We start from the raw sequence: 1,826 nt of genomic DNA on the forward strand, positions 1-1,826 counted from the left end.
TACAATGCAATTACCCTGATAGGTGCTGAAGTCAACACATCCAGCTGGGTTAGTGCGTCTCCAGGGAACACTAGCGTTGGGCTTTTTCCCTGAGCACTGGCTGTGTTCCCTTATGATTGCGAAGACAAGTAAACAATTGCTCCCAGCACCTTTAGACTTTGAACATTTGAAATAAAAGCAATACAGACCTATGCATATGTAACATTCAGGTCCCCTTAGATGAATAAGAAACAGGCTGATTCTGGGTCAGTACTCATTTCTAGAACATTCTATTGTGTCCTCTATTTTAGAAAACCACATCTGTTTTATGCTATATAAAAAATTCTTCTTCTTCTCTTTCTTCACCCTGGACTGGCAGATGAAGGCAACATTTTGAGACAATCTTCCTTGCAGCAAGGTCCCTTTGGCCAGCAAGTGACAAAGGATGGACTCTTTCTTCAAAAATTCTGTTGTTTTTGCAGGTAACTGCCCCCAAGGAAGAGGCTGGCAAACAGGATGGTGACTGGCTGATCTGAAAATCCATTGAAAATCTGCTCAAAAAGGAATGCTGGGGTTCGGAATTGATGATGGTGAATCCCGTGTCAACGTTTGTCTCTGCCTCAAACTTCTGAAAGCTGTTTTCCCGGCTGAGGACCTTCATTCTGGCCCCAGGTTCCAGGTGGGGAGAAGGCAGATGCAGCTGGGTGCCCATGGCTGGGCTGCTGGCCTGGGATGACCAGCCAGGGCTTTTCCACCATGTGCCACTAGAGCTGTCTGACATTGGGCTCCCACTGGGCTCAGGAAGCTCCAGAGAATGCACCTTGAACCTCCTGCCCCGGCTCCTCCGGCTCCTTGGTTCTAGGGTCCTCTTTGCAGAGACGGGGGCCAGTCTGGAGCCCTGGAGAAGTGTGTCAGCTCCCAAGGTGCCATTCAGAAAGGAAAGCTCACTATTCCTAACACCAGGTCCTGGACTCAACTGGACCTGCGGGACAAGGAAGGGAGGAACAGATGAAATGTTTTCCATTAACTGAGTGCCAAGAGCAGACTATGGCTTATTCACCCTCTGCCATGCCATGCCCACAGCAGACTCTCACTAAAGTTGGTTGAATTGAATACAAGTGATAAGTACAATCTAGCTATGAGGAATATAATCAGCATCTGCTCTGAACATCCCTCTCTTGGACTGAATTAACTTTTTAACAAGGGTGAGACTTTGGGAATCGAATGGCCACTTGACAACACCACACTTCTGGTAGACTGAGTTGTTCAAATGTGCAAAAGCATTCACAAGTGTTATGGACCTTACTCTGTTGTAAACGATGTATTTAAATTTTTAAAAAAGGAAAGAGAGACTTCTTATGTGGAAGCTCTGATGTTTTAATTCCTAGCAATTCCACTTTGGTTCCAAACGTACAGACCCCACTCAGCAAAACTCCCAGCCTGCAGTTAACTGCACTGTCCCCCCACAGAATGGAGTTCATTGACCCATCTTCCATTCTTGGACTCTTGGGAGCTTCACATCCTACTGCTTACACAATGCTCTCCCCAAGAGGATTTCTGGAAAAGATAATATTCTCCATCTTGTTAACTGTCCTTGGAAATTGGTATCCAGGGCCCATCCCTGCCTGGCCCAGCTTTCAATCAAACATCAAAAAGAAGAGTACAGTGGGCCGGCCCGGTGGCACACTGCTGCAGTGCGCCGATTGGAAGCGCGGTGGTGAACCCGCCGAGGGTTCAGATCCCACATACAGACCAGTTCCCGCTCACTGGCTGAGCGAGGCGTGGGAGCAACACCAAGGGTTGCGATCCCGTTGCCGGTCCCGGTCCGGTACGGGCGCGACACTGAG

General features: G+C 48.4%; 1 protein-coding gene across 1 annotated transcript; it reads right to left on the reverse strand.

The window, feature by feature from the left end:
• Window positions 1-310: 310 nt before the first annotated feature.
• LOC103589021 (protein FAM124B-like) lies at window positions 311-1,003 on the reverse strand. The gene has a single exon (XM_008570882.1). The coding sequence runs from the start codon at window positions 1,001-1,003 to the stop codon at window positions 311-313; it is 693 nt and encodes a 230-aa protein (XP_008569104.1).
• Window positions 1,004-1,826: the final 823 nt, after the last annotated feature.

The sequence above is a fragment of the Galeopterus variegatus genome, unplaced genomic scaffold, assembly GCF_000696425.1.
Source record: "Galeopterus variegatus unplaced genomic scaffold, G_variegatus-3.0.2 Scaffold640, whole genome shotgun sequence".
NCBI lineage: Eukaryota > Metazoa > Chordata > Mammalia > Dermoptera > Cynocephalidae > Galeopterus > Galeopterus variegatus.